The sequence below is a fragment of the Cuculus canorus genome, chromosome 4 (genome assembly GCF_017976375.1).
Source record: "Cuculus canorus isolate bCucCan1 chromosome 4, bCucCan1.pri, whole genome shotgun sequence".
NCBI classification, from domain to species: Eukaryota; Metazoa; Chordata; class Aves; order Cuculiformes; family Cuculidae; genus Cuculus; species Cuculus canorus.
The window spans coordinates 44,472,512-44,489,401 of record NC_071404.1 but is presented as its reverse complement, the minus strand read 5'-3'; the positions used below and the strand labels follow the sequence as shown (position 1 = coordinate 44,489,401).

The following is a 16,890-nucleotide window of genomic DNA, read 5'->3' as shown; positions in this document are numbered from 1 at the left end:
CATTTATGGAACTGGCAGCATTGGATGGCCAGGACAAACACCTGCCTGGGTGGCTCAACACATTTGTGAAGCTAGCAGGTCTCTTGGGCATGTGGCAGCATTGCACTGGCTGCTGCCACATCTTCTGTCTAAGTAAAATAACCAGCTGTAATGGCTGCAACAGCAATAGTGCACATTTGTGCCTGCAGAGTCACTTCAGCTAGCGTCCTTGCGACAAAAATTATTTAATCCTCCTAGACTTTGGCTTAGTGACAGATTCTCAAACAATTCCTTCATCAGTCATTAAGAAAAACAGAAGAACATTACTATCTGAAACTATTCAAAGTGAACTCCAAAAAGAATTTGGCAAGCTCCTTGTGGAAAACAATTGCAATGCTTACTATTTTAACCCTTCACGTTCTGTCCTCCTACCTGAACTTTTCAAAGCCTATTCCTGCTTGTGCCTCCACTTCCCCTTCTCTTCTGTTCCTCTTTCTGTTCTTCCCCTCACATATCTTTTCACCTCCCTTACTCTCACTTCAAAATCCCAAGGAAAACATTCTTAAAACCATCTGAAACATTTTAGCCCTTCTGGAGCTCCATGCATATGACAGCTGTTTTCAAGGCCAAGATCTCTTGTACCAAATGCTTTCCATCAAATGTGGGAAAGAGAGCATCCCAAATCATTTGGAGAAGTGCAAGTTTACGACTGTGAAGTATACTGCTCTTGTTTACATAGTTTGTAAAAGATTTTGAGATCCCTTCCAGATCTGTAAATAGGAAAGTAAAATCCCTTCATTTTTGCAGAAGTTCAAGTAATTATCATGTAATTATAATTTTTTTTTGTTAAATTCTCTTTGCTTTCATTTAACTTGAACATTAATCTGACTGACTTCCCTGTGTTTAGAAGAATAATGTGTATCTTTGTTAGACCATTGTGGTCTAACCTGGTCTGCTTGCAATTGTTGTGTGAGCAAAGCTGCTAGAACGTCTCTATTAATAGCACTAGTAGCTACCCAGCTTGCAAACCTGTCTTGAATGAATATAGCAACTCTACCAGACTTGAACTATTTGCACTGAAATTTTATGTGCCATGTGGGCTTCTTTTTCACCTTGAGCAAGAAGACAAACGAAGCTTTACCAAAATATTTTTAATTTTTTGAGAAAGTGATGATTTGGTACTTTGCCTGTGTTGAAAGATTCTGTGAACCTTGTTTTAAGCAATGCATTTTCTTAAACAAATAAGGGCTTCTGCAGCATTCCTCTACAAAATCACTGTGTTTGAAAGGGCCTCTGACAAGTCATCCCACTAGAGGTAATGTGCCTTTTCAAGCCTAGTTGCAGTAGTGTAAAAATTAGCTTTATCTAATGGATGTTCCTGGAATGGTGAGACCAGTGTGAAACTCAAGAGAGGAACTGTTACCAGTAATCTTGTCTAGTCTTTCCTAATGGTGACATATTTGAAGCTATCGAATCAGACTTTGAAGGGAGACGTTCAAGGCAGGGAGCTGTAGGAACCTGAGGGGATTAGGGAATTGTTGTGGTTGTGTCTGAAAAAGAGGAAGGTGAAAATGTGTTGAGAAGGACTGAGCAAGGAGACTGAAAGTAGAGGCTAAAGGGAGAGGAAGGTGGGAGAAGGGAGCAAAGAGGTGAGAGAAAAGGTTAACACTGCACAGAAAGGGAAAATGGATCAGAAAGGCTATTAGTCTGAGAGAACAGAGATTGAGGAAGAGGATGTGTGAGAGGGAGTCAGCAGGAAACAGTGAATTAATTAAAGGAGAAGAACAAGGAGTTCCCAGAGAGAGGAGGTTGTCTGAAGAATAAATTCAGATGATGATGAGACCAGAACTAGAACTCTATGTGGACAGGAGGAGACAACAGGATGGGAAGCTGGTAGTACTTAGACAAGAAAGGATAGAAGTGAGGTAAGCAACCAGGGTGAGGAAAAGATGTGACTGCACGGAAGAAAGGACCTGTGCTTGCTTAGATGAGCACTGTGCTACAAAGATAGAAAGAAGTTCAAGATTGTCCTGTTGCTTACTGTCCCCTTGCAAAATGTCTCATCTTGGTGTGTAACACCTCTCCTGAGAGGCTGATAATTAAGGGTACTGGATCACCCCACCCTCTCAAATGCCAAAAAATTAATCAGAATCATATAGTGAACTAGGTTGCCTACGTAACTTCTTATTCAATTGCTGTAGAAGATAGAGATAAAATGTGAATGAGTCTGGGGATTACAAAATGACAGCCATGTGAGGGAGGCAACTGAACTCTGCTGTGGAAAACTGATTTCAGTTCCTGTTTCTTCCCTCAGACAATGATGCTCTGAATGCTTCATAAATGGATAATAATTATGTGGCAGGGTTTCTAATTTTTTTTTTTTGCTTGATCATCCTGCTGCAGCAGTTTCATTTCACAGCTGCCACTGATATCTCTAAAAGCTCTTTTTTAAGTAATCTATGAAGCTGATTCTGAAAGTAGGAACCTAAAATTAGTTAAAAACCACTGTCCATACATATGTTAATGTCTCAGCTCTCCATCTGAGCAATTATGCCATATTCTAAACTGTAATCCATCAGGACTTAAAATTGGAAAGTCCGATTATTGAGGCTGTATGACCAAACTAAGTAACTTCTAAGTGGTTAAATAATAGACTTAAGCAGCAGGATGTCAGTGATCCCTTAAAAACTCATCGAAGTGTAGGTGAAATGCCTGTAGTATTATTTGGAGGTGCATTTGCAGAAATGTCTGATATTTAAAGATATATGAGGGATTTTGAATGTGCACTGCTAATAACTGATGTGTGTGAATGGTTCCTATCATAAGGAAAAACAATAAACTGTTTGGAAATGGTGTGATAGATGAGACTAGAAAACCATGTATGATATAATGAAGTGACTTTGTGTATTCAAAGAAGTAATGCACAATATTGTGCTCACTACCTGCTGTGTTGTCCTCATTGCTCTTGAGGCATCCAGCATGCAGATGACTTGTGTGACAGTGCAAGATACAGGTACCTGGAGGAATGGCTGATGTTAAAAAACATGAGTCTGGAGCCACTCACTGTGGCCTGTGGGGGAAAACTGGCCCTGGGAGGGCAAGTTGTCCCCATAGAAATGATGTCAGTGGAAGAGCATGAGGGCAGTGAGGAGGGACAGCCCTATATTGGTCCTGTGTGACTAGTATAAGTGAGATCACTTAGCAGAATTTATCCAGAGAGGACGTTAAATTACCCAGTACTCTGTACCACAGGTCACTGTGTTCCATCGGCATACCCTGTAGCAATCCCAAGGCTTTGTTTGATCAAAATGTTTATTCTGAGTAAAGTACGCTCCTCCAGAGGAAAGCAACTGCCACTACGGCACTAAGAATGGTTAAGGATGTACAGCCAGACTGAGGCTTGAAGATGTGCATAGGCCTGTCAAAGCAGGTCAATATTATTCCTTTCTCCTCTGTTCTGCAGAGAAAATAAAAGCAATTGCTAGACTTGGGAGAAGAGTCTGCTTTCCATCACAAACTTGATTGTCCATGCTGTGTTTGACGTGGGAAAAAAGGAAGAGTGCTTAGAAAGGCTTTGTTGTTGGTTTTACATAGAAATATATATAATGTTTCCTGTTTCACTATACGGTAAAATAGATGAGAGAGCAATAGACAAGCTCCTCTTCAGAATCAGCTACCAAGAAGAGCATCCCTTCATAAAACTTAAAATCTGGCCACAACATAGTTAAAAGCCAAAGTTTGCACTGTATGGAGAAAAAAAGAAGCTAGGTTAATGGATTTTCAAGCCATGTAATTGTGGGTCAGCTGCCTTGATTAGTCTGAAGAAGTTAATAGTAATGCAGTCAACAAAGATGATCAGCATTTTTACAGGTTTATTCAAGAAGGCCTATCTACCATGAAAGCACTCTTCCTGAGGTTGTTTCCTGGTCTTCAAATCCATGTGAAGGCATGTGAATTAACTGTTATATTGTTTCACCTAGGAACTATAGACACTGATTTTTCAGAAACTGTAATTCTTTTCTTGTATACAAATAACACTGCAAGCCTCTAGTTCTTTTCATATTTCAAAACCTGTTGTAAAATAATGCTAGTTTAAAATAATTACTTTCAAATTCCTCCTATGGCTGTTTTGAAAATATTTTCACTTAGAAATGCTACTGTATCTTCAGTACAGATTTTCATTCTCAAGCTGAGAGAACACAACCAGTTTCTTCCTTCCATTTATTTCTCTAGCATACGTACTTACACATTTTTTGGTTTTATCACTATTTGATTTTATTTTCTTGTTTTTTTCTTTTTAAATCTTTAATTTACATATTCATTTCCTTCACATCATCTTCTAACCAATTTGGTTTCTTGCCCAGAGAAATAGGGTTTGTATCTGTGGATGTATAGCTTTGGAGAATTTAACAGATATTTTTAAATAATACCAAATTACAGAAGATTTAATTTTGCTAATCATAGAATTACTGGGTTGGAAAAGACCTTTGAGATCATCAAGTCCAACCATACCTGTCCACTACTAAATTATTTTCCTAAGCATCTCATCTACCAGTCTTTTAAACACCTCCAGGGATGGTGACTCAGCTGCTTCTGTGGGCAGCTTGTTCCAGTGCCCAATAACCCTTTCTGTGAAGAAATTTTTCCTAATGTCTAATTTGAACCTCCTGTGGTTCAACTTGAGGCCATTCCCTCTTGTTCTATCACCTGTCGCTTGGGAGAAGAGACCAACACGCACCTCTTTATGATCTCCTTTCAGGCAGTTGTAGAGAGCAATAAGGTCTCCCTTCAGCCTCCTCTACTCCAGGATAAACATCCCCAGTTCCTTCAGGTGCTCCTCATAAGACTTTTTCTCCAGCCGCTTCACCAGCTTCGTTGCTCTTCACTGGGCACACTCCAGGACCGCAATGAAATCGGTTACATTAAAAATTGTTTGAAGTACTGGGATATGACTTGTAAGTCACAAATGTTATCCTGATATAACCACCTTATTCAGTCTATTAAAAAAAACATTGCCAGATGTTGATGTCCGGTAACAGACAGCTGTGTTCTGATGTCATGGTGCAACTATTCCAACAGCTGCTTACAATCGCTGCTGAAACTGGAGCTATATTTTTTTTTGGCACTCTTCAGCATGCCTCACCCTGAGAAATCTCATGGTTTGAGTCAGCAAATGAGATATGGGGTGAACAGAGACCCAACAGAAAGGTGTTGCAGGACCAGGGTGATGCAGCAGATTGCTGTTGGAGCAAGCCTCTCCTCTTCCCAGCCCTGTGTCCTGCCTCTTATGCCACGCTAGAGATGGATTGTGAAGCTACCACTCTAATTTAAGCTATGTTTCTCAGAACAGGCTTTCATTTGTGTTGACAATGAGAAAACAGAATGTCAGAAACAGGCATCGTCATGTGTTGATTTAGCTGGAGTGGGGTTGAAAGGAAGAGAAGGGGCAGCTATAGACTATGTGGAGGTGAAATCCATCAGTAATCCATGCAAATGTATTGTTTAGCCAAACTGCATCTAAAATTGAGACAAAATTCTGAATGTAGTTTCTTGTTATCTTTTCTGAATTGGTTGGGAAAAATTAGTATCTATATAACTTACACCAATGTGCTGCCAATGCAGTGCCTCTTTATGTAATTCTACAAGATCTGAAAGTTTTCATCTTAAAATCTAGAAATCTTAATCTTGCATGCATGTTTTTATATAACTTGCAAAACTAAAAATAAGACAATTGTCTCTCATCATGGTTCAACCAGCTAAAATTATCCAGCTTAAGAAAGTCAGAAGTCCTGTTAGGTTGAGATAATTTCTATTTTATGGTATTTTAACTGGGGTGTCACAGTTTTCAGCAGTGAGTTGTTCTTAATCATAGTAAAATATAATAGAGATTGGAAAACTTGTGGTTTTTAAATTGAACTAAATATTCATGAGTCAGAATCCGATAATAATGCATTTATTTAAGCACAGTGTCTTCAAATTGATTTTTCACAATATAATCCCCTGAGCTCTCTAAAATACTTTCAAATTATTTTACTTCAAAACAGAGCAACACAAAGGATTCCTTTTTTATAACACTTCAAGTAGGTGGAATCTCGTAGATTTATAGTGTGCAGCAACCTCCCAAATCTGAACTTGTAGTTCTATATTAAATTTAAATTCTTAATAGTTACGAATGGTTCTTAGTAACAAAAGTATGTGAAGAAATAAAATGTATCAGATAATCCTGTCTCAGGCTCACCAAGAAATGATATATTTTTATTGTTATAAAAGTAATCTTAAGTATGCTTTAGAGCTTCAATTTAAGTTAGGCTGGCTTAGTACCATTGCAAGAACTATCATTAAAAACCTTTTAGCCTTTAATAAAGGCACAATAAATGAAAAACACAAATTATGCTTCACATTTCAAATACTTTGTGTAAGGCTCCCAAAATACTTTTTTCCATTTCTCTATCTGGAATCCTAGAGAGAAAAATCTTGCCTGAGAGTATTGTGCAGAGATTTATTTAAGATTGTGTTACTTGGGAGAAGGGGAAAAATATTGTGACTGAAACTGTGGCATGATGTGCAGCTTGCTTAATTCAGCTGACCTTGTAGCAAAATGAGAGACTAAAGAGCAAAAGAAGATGGAGAAAAAGAAAATACAATCTCCCACTCCCCCTCTCAGGTTCTTTTCCTCAGTCTGTGGGCCCAAATCGAATTTGATATCATCAATGCTGCAAGATGTTCATTCTACCAAGAACATACCAAAGTTGGTATGAAAGAATTTACTACAAAGTGATACAAATTTTCACTGGAGGAGGGGCAAGGGGGGAAAAAAAAATAGAAGAGAAGAAGACAGTTTTGCCCTTATTGACCTAAGAAAAATTAGGCAAAGTGTTATGATCTTTTAGATTTTTTTCTGTTAAGAGGAGAAGTTAAGGATAGTCATTTAATTCTTTGCTATTCCACACATTTACAAATAATGTAGTCTCTGAACATCATACAGTTCAAAAATCAACAAGTAATTTCCCTGTTCATTGACTTTCTAATTTCATTCCCTTTTTCATTGCAATTTTCTCTTCCAACTTTGTGCAAGTACTTTCTGTCTCATAATCCTGGATTTCTTCTTACTTCCACGTATGAGTGCACATGTACAAGAACTCCTCTCTTGTACATAGTGTTGTGTTATAAAAGTCACTTAAATTTGCCTTTTCTTTATGGAAACTTAAGAGATGTATTACTAAAATCTGTTGATTTTTAATATAAATAATTTAGTTTTCACTAATCAATATTTTGCTCTTGCTTACTTTACATCTGGCTGACTGGATTAACTTGTACAAAGCAACACGTCTAAAGTGAACATCTTTACAGTAATCTGTAATTACTATAATAATGTATTTAAAATCAGATGCTGGTTATCCTAAAGAGGTGAACGACTGCTATTTGAGGGACAGTAATTTAGTGATAACAACCTGTTCTTGATCCTCTTGGCCAAAGTACACTTTAAATTATGTGATTTCTCAGATTTGAAAAAAAAAAACAAAACCCAAAAAACCTAAAATTTCATTATCTTACTATTGAGCATATCAGATATAGGAAAAAAATGTAAGATACATGGCAAACTGTGCTAAATAATAAACTTTTTTCCTGGGATCACAAAACATCAAAATTATCATTCCTAGCATGAAGCTTCAGAGATTTTTTTTTTATATACCTGTCTTCATATCATTAGCTCCTACAGAGGCAGCGTTTCAAAGGACAAAAAAAAACTTATTTGAAACAGATTTCTTTTATCTCTGGGGCTTGAAAGAGTCAGCCCAAGCTCACTCTTTAGTGGTTGTGAGGAAGAATCAGCTCTTGGCAGGGGTTTTTCTTTATTTTGATGGCTAGCCATCACCTTTTCTGGGCCTCTCAGGTGACATGGTCCTGTGTAGAACAGAGTATTTAACACATTTACTTCAAAGCTTTCATTTTTGTTTTATATCTAAGGCCACCCAAACAAAACCCTAGTGTTTCATGTGTCCAGCTTTAGACTTGATATTGCTCCTGCGTGAAAAAAATATTGAAACCAAAGGAGTTATGCCAATGCAAAACAACCCTAGGGCAAAAGACAGACTACTATAACATATTTTCTGTTGGAAGTCATGTCCGAATTCAGAGAGCGATCTTATTTCTAAACAGAAATAAAAGTTAGACATCATTTAAATTCTGTATATTTGAGGAGACAAAGAAACGGGGAAAGGAAGTGACAGAAATGTTTGGCTTTGCTCATTAATTTGTGTCTTTGTTAGACATTGTGCTGAACCCTTATCCTCTGAGAATGTTCTACAAAATTTGAGTTCCTGGATAAAATTTCTTATACTCATACAATATATATATTGTGGCTTTTTAAGAAAATGTCATCTCTTTCTGTACTACGGAACCATTTTATTCCAAGTCCTTTGTAAGCAGAACAAAAAGGCAAATTAATAAAAGGTATAAGAGCCAAATCCTCTGGCAAGGTGCCACATGACCAGTCTGAATTGCTCTGCTGGCAGTTGCTGGCCCTGGAGCAGATTTATCTGGCAGTTACACAAAGAGGATCTTCCAGCACTATAGCTGGATTAATTAGACTGAATTATCTGTGGCATAACTCATAACTAACTATAGTAATGTTGCTATGAGATTGGAGTCTATATTTTCCACAAGACAGTACAAATCTGCTTTGGAAAATGCACCTGAAATGAAAGCATTGTGAAACTCACAGCAAGAAATAAAGGTACCACATGAAAGTTAAATCCAAGATAGTGACCAGATTGGCATGTGATGTAGGCAGTCGTAACATATGCACCTTTTGTGCTAACATCCTTCCCACTATATTATGCTTACCAAAAGCAAAACTTTTATTTAGTCAGTCATAAACTTGTCTGGTTCAAGAAATGCATATTGCTGGAATTACATCTGATATGGCCTACTAAAGATAAATGCTGTGCAGTAAAACAGAAAATATAATTCTGGTTGCAAGAGCAACAGCCAAAATATAAAAAATTGCTAGCATTTTAGACACGAAACAGTTGCAATTATTTGGCATTTTGAATAAATGGCACTGTGTCACTTGTACCAAATAGAATGTAAAATTACAAACATGAGTCATACGTTATTTAGAAAGTGCTATAGACATCAGAGCTGAACAATTGGCAGAGGAGAAGAGGAGCAAATTGCTCAAAAGGCATTGTAGTGTTAACTGTTCAATCATATTCCTGTGAGGATCCTGTACAGATGTTTAAATCTTTTAAGCCACTCATGCTTTGCCACAAGGATTAATGCTAAAGTATCTACTACCAGTAGAGCGAGGTCTGTTTTGCCCGAGGGATTACTCCAAGTGTGTATATTAACAGCATTAAAGTTCAAGTGCATAAAGAGTTTCTTTTACCTGAATGAAAAAATCTATATTCAATATGTTATTTATGGAAAAATTTTACTAGTATGCGATTCCTATTACATATTCACAGAACTTACTAGAAAGCACTTTCAAAAAGAAGTATCAGGCATAGGAGAGTTTTACATGCTGAAAAAATATCACATTCCCCCCGATAAAGCCACAATAAATTAAGCGTACTAAATTCATATTTTTATCCTGAAATACATTGGACTAACTTCATTATAGTTTATCATAAATTGCTCAAAAAATCCTTTCTTTAGTGGGAAGAAGATGAATAATACAGAACAACACCAGGAAAATTAACTTAAGACTGAACTAAACAACATTTGATTCTAGGTATTATTGAAATAGACAAATTCAGACAACATTTTTTTTTTAAATAAGATTTTTTGAGATGTCATATCTTTTTTTCTTTCTGCCATTTGGTGATTCAAATGCTTCTGACCAGAGTTGGTCAATCACTTGTCACTACTATTCTTTGCCAACCATTAATTAACTGTCTTTTAGGTTAAAGAATTTCACAGTTATAACCTCAATTTATAGTCTTATTCTGATTTTTCTTTGAAAATAAAGGCCGCTGGCTTATGAGGACTCCTCCTTTCTATTACGCTAAAGGTTTTTCAGAGCCAGTTCACATGCCCTTCAAATAACTGTCAACGGAAGAGGAATTTTTTAATCTACTGTCATCTTGAAGTATTCAGGCTAGCACAAAAAATGGGCAAAATCGATTTCAACTTTAATATTCCCTTTGTTGAGTCCCATTTTAATTGAAGAAAACCTTCTGTTTCAAAATAAGCATTTCAAATGAAAATTTTCAGTCTTCTCTTACTCTAGCCCATTTCCCACTCTGACTAGAAGTACAGCCATTAAAGAAAGTTATGGGAGTACGGGAAAAATCACACTGTTTGATAAATTTGCTTTAGTCTCTGAAAAACTTGGGCTTTTGTAGGTAAAATAAATTTCCACCATAGTAAGTATAGGGTACATTCTTTAGGACTGTGATCATTCCTTGGTCCTTGCCATCTAGGGTAGGGAATCCTTTTAAAAAATGGTTGGATTTCCTCAGGCTCAGTACTTTAAAACTGATAACTTAATCACAGTGAAGAAAAACATGTTAGCCAATTTGGCTGATGGTATTTGAGAGTCATTTTGGACTCAAGACAGTTGTCTTCATGTGATTCGAATTTTTGAAAACACAAAAATGTTTTCCTGATATTATGATATGCCATTATCTAAATCTGCGTGCAATATAGTTGAGGCTGGTGTGGACAGCAAGTACCAAGTGATGAGTAATGCTGCTATGATTAGTTAGCTTATGACTCAGTCTATTCAATACTGTATTGTTCCCACTATAGAGTCATATTCCCGTGTTTTATGGAAGCTAGAAGCAGCTTCTTAAGTTCATGTTTTTCTAGAGTACATGGCCCTTATTTGTTTTTTCAAACAGCATTTGTGACCCAATCTCTGTTTACAAAATTTTGTGCCATTTTTCAAAGAATGCTTCATGAATCTCTTCAGTCAGGATGAAAGACATGTTCTTCTGGGAATACCTTGTCCTTGGCTTTCCCAAATATGTTCCCTCTTTTGATTTCATTTTATAAGAATTTGAAGAGGGCCTGCCGTGTTCTTTCCCCAGTGTTTCTGCATCTATTCAAAAAAAGGAAAAAATGACAACCCAGCTCTTGCTTATTCCTTTAAAAAAAGGAAAGCAGTGGTGATGTAATCTTAATTTTTAAACACTAGCAGGAAAAGTGTTATCCACTTTCTTCAAGTTAGAGGAAAGATCACAGATGTCTGCTTTAGCAATAGGTGTCTCAAAGCAGGTCTGGAGAAGCTTAAAAGGTGTGTGCCATGAACTCTTCTTTTATTTTTGGAAGTTTTAGAAGAACTGGGGTACAAACAAGGATCCTAAGTACATGAATAGTCAGAAATGTTTAATCTGCAGAATTGTGAACATGTACCACCGGATCAAACGTTATTCTGTATTGAGAGGGCAAATGTCTTATCAGAAAGATGCTTGTTTGTGGTTTTATATGTGTACTGATACCACTTCAACTATTTGTTTTCTATTTGTTCTAGAAATATTGAAAATTTACTCTGATCATTATGAGAAAATAAAATTTTGCTGGTACAGTACGTGTGAAATAAATGTGTGAAATTATCTGTACATCACTGGAAGAGCAGGAGATAATTTTCTGTATGAGGTATACAAAGAAGAGGTTTTATACTTGGAGTATCCATAAAAGCAAAACTTCTGACATAATCAAGTCTGTCACAGATTTATACTGTTCATCTTCACAACTGAGACCTCAACAAATCTGTCCTGAGTTCCACATTTTCTCTACTTTCTACATTTGTAGCTGAAATCTTTATAAACAGTTTAGACATTTCTATAGTTCCTTTATCTATCAGTCTACATTTGCCATATGTCTGAAGAACATCAGGGTTTTTTCTGTTAGCTGTGTAAGATAATAATATTGGCCCAAATTTACTCATAAAACACAAATAATTTATATTAATCAAGCCATATTAGGGCTCAAATTCATTGTTTATATAATTTGATGATGGCACTTCTTTTGTACTATAGGGATACTCACTCTTTTATAATGTTAATTTGGTAGTAAGAAGCAAAGCTGAGATGTTCTGTCTTGGACGAGCTGTGAATGAAAACCTATAAAACAATAAAAGTAACTTTGAAGCTTGATAACGCACACAGGCCAGAGACATAACCTATGGATTAATAGAAGTACAAAATATTTTTTTATTTAACACCAATATGAAACAGCCAGTGACATGATGTGATGAATTAACCATTAATCAATATTTTTTAGAGCTATTATATCAGGAGGGTTAGCTGCTAAAAGAATAAACAATGAAACAAGAAATTGTGAAAGTGGCTCAATTATATTTTACAGTGGAAAATCAATAAAAAGTAGAAAAGTCAACACCTTTAATTCTGCATCACAAAGATAGCACAATAGATCTTTATCTTGGCATGATAAGCTCCAGTGTCAGTAAAGTTTGGTTTTGCAAAATGAGAAGAATAATGTTTTATTGCTGTTGTTGCAGTCTTTATCCATTTTCCTCACATAAAAGACACCATTTTAATGGCTGTAATCCAAAAGAGAATAATCTCAATATTATCTAGTATTTTACAATGGATTTTACTGTCTTGTTTCCTGGCTACGTTTGTCAGCTTTGGCAAATATTTCCTCAGAGGGTTGTGGGTTTTCCCATTTATAAATCTTCTATAATCTGCAGAGTTCTAACTTCTCTCCATTTTTACATAAACAAAGTGATATTAACCAGTCAATGGACAAAGACCAATGCTTTCAATGACTGGACGAGGATGAAGTTGTTAAGTGTTGATGCTTTATTATCGTCTTTTGCAGACAGATATTTACATGACAGGGCAATCCAACATAGCACGAAACGAGTAATACAGAGATTCGCAACAAATATCATCAAGGCTATAAATTTACAGAGAATTCAGAACATTAAACACATGAGGGATTATGTACACTTTCACAAAGAATGATATCCAGACTGTGACAGTAAATTCATTAATTAGTTCATTAATTAGTTCAGGGATTAATACTATTTGACTAATTAATGATCATTTTTTGAAAATGCTGTGAAAATCCATTGAATGGTACTACAAGATGATAAATGCCATAACCTGAAATTTAAACTACACAGAAATCCACCCTTTTAAGCACAAAGTTCAGCTCAGTCTGAATATGTCTCCAGCACATACGGAAAAAGGCCTGGTAAAATGGAAGGGATTGTTCGGTGTCTGGGTTTGTTTTTAAAAATTAAGTTCAATTTTTCCATATTGTTATCATTTACCAGGTGTTTTGGTAGTTGCTTATATTGTGACAAGCCTCACTGAAGGGTGACTCAGTTGCCTGTGATTTCTTTTCACAATGTGAGACTTCGGGCACTGAGTACAACGCATTCTGTTTGCTTAATGCTATGCCTGCATAAGATGTTTTGCTCCCTGTTTTTAGGTGGAACAGGTTAAACATAATGTTCTGAACATAAACACAGAGTAGCAGAGAGATTTCTGAACAACATGCAAGACTGAATTCACCCTGGGTGTAGAACATAACTTTATTTTTGGTGCCTATACGTAGGAGGGGCAGGAGCTTAAGGCAAAAGTCTCTTTGAGCGATTGCATAGGTGATACTGTTGTGGATAAAAGCAAAACAACTTTTCAAAATAGTATGGTGTTTGGTAGCTGGAATACATGACTTTCTATGCAGGATGCTTCTGACTGTAAAGGTAATTCTGTGCATATGGGAATAACACAATATTTCTCTTTGTTTCCTCCTGATACTGCTCATACATATCAATTTTTCACAGTCATAAACATTGCCAAAGGTTTATAACATGTGAAAGTTCTTTCAGAAGAAATTCCTTATGAATCTGAAGTACTTGATTCAATTTCAGGTGATTCCCTTAGCCCAGGAGAAAAATGAGCACAAAAGTCAGATGTGTGTCATAACTTATCCTTTGTTAATCTGAGAAAGTTGGTAAAAAGTTTATACTCTGTCCTATGAAAAATAGCTTCATTTCAAAAGTGGCAATTTAGTATCTGAACAAGCATCGCATCACAGTTAATGAAGTTAGTATAGAGTATTTCAAGTGCTCCAAGATAGCAATGAAATTTAAAATATAAATTGTATTGGGTTTTTTTTTTTCTTGTAACAGCATCCACTAAGTCAAACGCTATAACAAGGGAGTGATATTACTTTTTGAAAGTACTTCAAAAAATAAATTAGCAAGCCCTTGCAGAATGGTACTTCACTGGGTGGGCTTACTGAAACTTTGGGAGCATGAAAAGCACTAGACAATGCTCTGTGCCGATGATGCCTTTCTCCATTTCTGTTGTATTGGAGACTGAACAAATCACATTCTAGAGTAATTTAAAAACCTCTCCATCATATGCTTTTGGGAAGAGGTTGGTCTTGTATGACAAGAAATGTGAGCTGGCACTCTGCAATCCATTAAAAAAGCGGCAGATCAGTTGCACTTACCCTGGACAAAGTGGAAGTGGCAGAATTTGTCCCTCGGGGTGCTGGAGGCATGGGTGAGGCATCAGGCATCTGCAAATGTTGGTAACAGAAGCTGCTGTAGTACACAGAGCTGAGGAACAGGGGCAGGTAGAGTCCTCCATCTGCTCTGGCTGTCTCTCATAAGTGTCCCTCTCCCTTCTCCCTAAGCACTGCTCAGAATGAAATCCCTGTATTCTTCCTATAAAGCATGGGCTTAGCAGAACAGTGTCTGTGTATCTGAAGCTCGGACTGATAGATTCTGAACAATATCTCTGAATTTTTTTGACAAGGCTGACAGCTCTTCCAAAGGATTCATAATGTCTCCTTTCTGTCATTTTACTCATTCTTCAGCAAAACTGCATCAGAGATTTGATCTTTCTTTCCTTGTTATTTGATCCTTGATTGGTTTACTTCTAGTAATTGCTTTGAAATTAGAATAAATTTTTAAAAAATATTTCTGACTTTGTATGAAGAGGACTTATCTCTCTGGGTCTAAAATTTCAGCACAAATTAATATAATCCGTATCTGCATAGCTTATCTGGTATATTGCTATAATAAGTTAATTTCTAGTGCAAAGAGAAATAATCCTTTTAAACAGCTGTTGTAGGTAATTTGTCTTGTGCGATTAGCATTTTTATCTTATTCTTAGGATGCGTGGGGAGGAATTACCTGGTTACTTTATACCGAAGCAAATTTTAATTAGCTGATGATCTATTTCTTGCCAAGTTAACAAGTACTTGATATACTATTGTAATTGCGTGTCCAATGAACTAATGCGTATTTATCACTTGATAGTCCTATTCAAGTGCAAATGAATGTTTATACAAACATAACCTCAATTATCTCTAAACATCAAGAGTGTATCTGAAAGTAAGCGTATTCTTTTTGTTTCTATTTAGCTATTTGTGACTCTTTGGAAGATCATGTTTCTGGAATTGGGGTCGGGTGCCCCCTGGGCTACTTTCCGTGTGGCAATATCACAAAGTGTTTACCCCAACAACTTCACTGTAATGGTGAGGATGACTGTGGGAATTGGGCTGACGAAGACAACTGTGGTAGGTGGCTGAGACTTTTATTTGTATCTAGCATCTGCAGTTACTGAAATCCAGGCACTGCCCACACTAAGCAGAGTTGCAAAATGTTAGCAGTAAGAAAGTTAAATGCAGAGGATACAGCAGGTATTGGTTCTGCTAGGAAGAAAGGACCACGTTTTTGTTTGTGTATGGTATCAGTTTATCCAATTTTACCCCTGTTTTGAATTTCTTTACACATGTCATTTTGATGTGCACTACTGGATGGATGCAACCTGGCAATGATTTCTGTTGAGTAAAGGTAGAGGTATGCATTAATAGAGTTTATGTTAAGCTTAATATGACCTTTGAAGTTGGTTGGGAAATGTAGTTTAGAAGAATATTTAGTTTTTCCAGAAATCTTTTATGTCTTTACTCAGGAGAAAAACTGTGACTGTGTGAGTGTGCTGTACAAGCTGCGCAGCTACCAGGCTTCGAGGCTTGGAAATGGCAAAGTCTGAGGGAATACACGTTGTCAGGCCACTGCTACCTGCTGTTGTGATCCTTGTCATTCCTGGCCTCACGGGACGGTAGCTATAAACTTGGCTTGGTTTGTAGGCCTTACCCTAGATGCAAATTGTGTAGAATAAGGCATGGGCTTTGCACTTGCACCTTGCTGCCCATGCTACTTATTTGTGAGCATAATGCTAGCACAAGTTTAGTCTGTGCTGAGCATCATCTCTCTGATCTGGACACAGCTCAGAGGGTGGTACAGACCTGGGACAGTCTGGGAAAGGCCTCTGTATGTTTTGTGAGAAGACAGCTTGGCCATTTGGCTGTGAGCTCTGACCACAGGGAGAGAAAATCACCCCTAGCATGGTTTATTTGCTGGTATTGTCAGCTTACTAACAGCCTGGATCATTTCAGAGCTACTGATCCATTGTTGGTGAGGAAACTAGACTTCTTGTTCCTTAGTAGCTTGCCTGTAGCCATGGACCGCAGCCAGATGCGTGGCACCCTACACGCCGTCTCCAGTTCCCTGTGGCCACGCCGGTGAACAGTCTGCCTCTCCCAGCCAGGCACAGTTCCATCAGAGCTGGGGGTTGAGGGGAAAGGATTAAAATGCAAAATACTTCCAAGGTATATGTGCAGAAAGAAATTTTCTAAAAGAAATTTCATACAAAGTATGTTACAGGTATTTTTCACAAGTATTGCCAGCAAAGTCAATGAGGTTTGAAAATAGTTGTTCTCATTTTGTAAGCATGAAGCTGATTTTTGTACATATGTGTAGTATTTTATTCTTATGTCTATCGAATTTCAACATCTAACTTCATTTGAAAGCACTTTTAATTCTAATCCCGTCTAATGGATCTGCAGATTTTTTAGTTTTTTTGTCATAAAAAACTTTTTTTTTGTCAGATATGGCTAGTGCCATAAATATAT

At 36.9% G+C, this 16,890-nt stretch overlaps 1 protein-coding gene across 6 annotated transcripts in view; it reads left to right on the top strand.

Annotated features, from left to right (window-relative positions):
- RXFP1 (relaxin family peptide receptor 1) overlaps nt 1-16,890 on the top strand; it is a 51,191-nt gene that overhangs the window by 2,659 nt on the left and 31,642 nt on the right. For 5 of the 6 annotated variants that reach the window (XM_009558456.2, XM_054065815.1, XM_054065811.1 and 2 more), the window contains exon 2: nt 15,337-15,492. The exons of the other annotated variant lie outside the window; for it this stretch is intronic. In XM_009558456.2, the coding sequence (XP_009556751.2) occupies nt 15,337-15,492 (156 nt within the window). The remainder of the gene's footprint in view (nt 1-15,336; nt 15,493-16,890) is intronic. 6 annotated transcript variants of the gene reach the window in all.